A 1,564-nucleotide genomic window follows, 5' to 3' on the forward strand; every position below is an offset into this window, starting at 1 on the left:
GGGAGGGGAGGGAGGGAGGGGAGGGAGGGAGGGGAGGGAGGGAGGGGAGGGAGGGAGGGTCGCGCCTGCTTCGGCGCCAGGTGCGGAAAGACGTAGTGCTCAGAGATGAAGTGGCCGGCGCACGGGTGGAGGCCGCCTGCGAGGAGGATGCAGAGCACCATGTAGGCGAGCGGCCGCCACCCGAACGCGTACAGCATCGCCGCGTCGAATGCGATCTGCACCGCCCAGTTGGTGACGTGCATCGCGGTGATGTCTTGCGCTTTGATGAACATCGGGCGGAGGGCGTAGGTGAGAATCTGGCAGCAGGCCCAGGCAGTCTTGCTCAGCGGCCCGCGGATGTGCTGCGCCTCGAAGTACGACGGCACGTCCGTGTCGACCCCGTCCACGCCCTGGAACTTGTGGTGCTCGAGGTGGTAGCCGCGAAACGGAATCGTGTACGGGATGCCAATCGGCCAGTTGGCAACCATGGAAAAGAGGCGGTTGTGCAGCGGCGACTTGAAGAAGAGGTTGTGCGCCAGCTCGTGGATCGCGAGGAAGAGCGCCTGCGGGAGGAGCACGCGACCGCGCGTCAGGAGGGCGGCGCGGGGCGCAGGCTGCCGGGGCGCAGGCTGCGCGCACGGCGCGCGAGGGCGGCGCGCGGCGGGCGGTCGAGGGCCGGGCTGGAGCGCAAAGGCGCGCGGCACGCCGGAGGGACGGGTCGAGGCACAGCGCGGCGGCAGCGCGGCGGTCGGGGCGGTCGTGGCGGCGGGGCGCGCTCGGACCTGCGTGATGGTTGCGCCGAAAACGTACGCAATGGCGAGGTAGGGCAGCCATGGCAGATCGGCCGTCACAACGGAGAGCCAGATCTGCGGCAGCACCAGCGCAAAGAGGCAGATGTACTTTGACCGCCACTCCGGACCCGTCAGCCTTGACACCTCGGGGTGCGCCTTCATGATCGCCTTGCGGCGCGCGGCATGCGGCTCGTCGTTGTCGTCCCAGAAAAAGTCGGTGCGCGCCACGAGCTTGCCCTTGGCGCCGCGCACCGCGGGCGCCTCCACCGCCGCGGTCGACGAGCCGCCCTTGCCCATGCGGCGGCAGAGAGTGAAACGGCGCGAGGGGATCGGGGCTTGCCAAGGACGACTGGGGCGCTGTCGAAGGGCTGGAACTGTCGTCTCGTCGTGGCGTCTCGCTCGTGCGTGAACGCCGACCAGGATTCGCACATGCTCCGTGTGGCGTATCGATCGTGCCGTGAACGCCAGTTGTACCAATCAACTTGATCTTGTCATCAACCCTTCCCAAAACCCAGAGTTGGGCTCCCCCCTAGCGCCTAGGGCTCACAACACGTCCCCCCGACCCGCCGCTCACACAGCGCGACAGCCGCCAAACATTCCACACAGTCACGCAGCCACTCTCACAGGGTCACACGCTCACAAGTCGCCGGGAACAGGGAGCTGCAACACACCTCACACGCGCATCGGTCAGGCCACGTGCACATGTTTGGCGGCGGGCAAGCACTTCAAGTAGTACCGTCCGACGGAGCTGCGCCGCTCCGCCGTGGAGGGGCCCCAGAGCCGCCCCGGCCAGC

The 1,564-nt window shown here is 68.2% G+C and overlaps 1 protein-coding gene across 1 annotated transcript; it reads right to left on the minus strand.

Moving 5' to 3' along the window:
- Nucleotides 1-86: 86 nt before the first annotated feature.
- DCDS (dihydroceramide delta(4)-desaturase) lies at nucleotides 87-1,117 on the minus strand (the record flags this gene model as incomplete). The annotated part of the gene is made up of 2 exons (XM_005765423.1): nucleotides 762-1,117; nucleotides 87-542 (listed from the first exon to the last, which is right to left on the minus strand). Coding segments are annotated over exons 1-2 (762 nt in total), but the record flags the coding sequence as incomplete, so codon positions are not given.
- Nucleotides 1,118-1,564: the final 447 nt, after the last annotated feature.

The sequence above is a fragment of the Emiliania huxleyi genome (assembly GCF_000372725.1).
Source record: "Emiliania huxleyi CCMP1516 unplaced genomic scaffold EMIHUscaffold_5516, whole genome shotgun sequence".
NCBI classification, from domain to species: domain Eukaryota; phylum Haptophyta; order Isochrysidales; family Noelaerhabdaceae; genus Emiliania; species Emiliania huxleyi.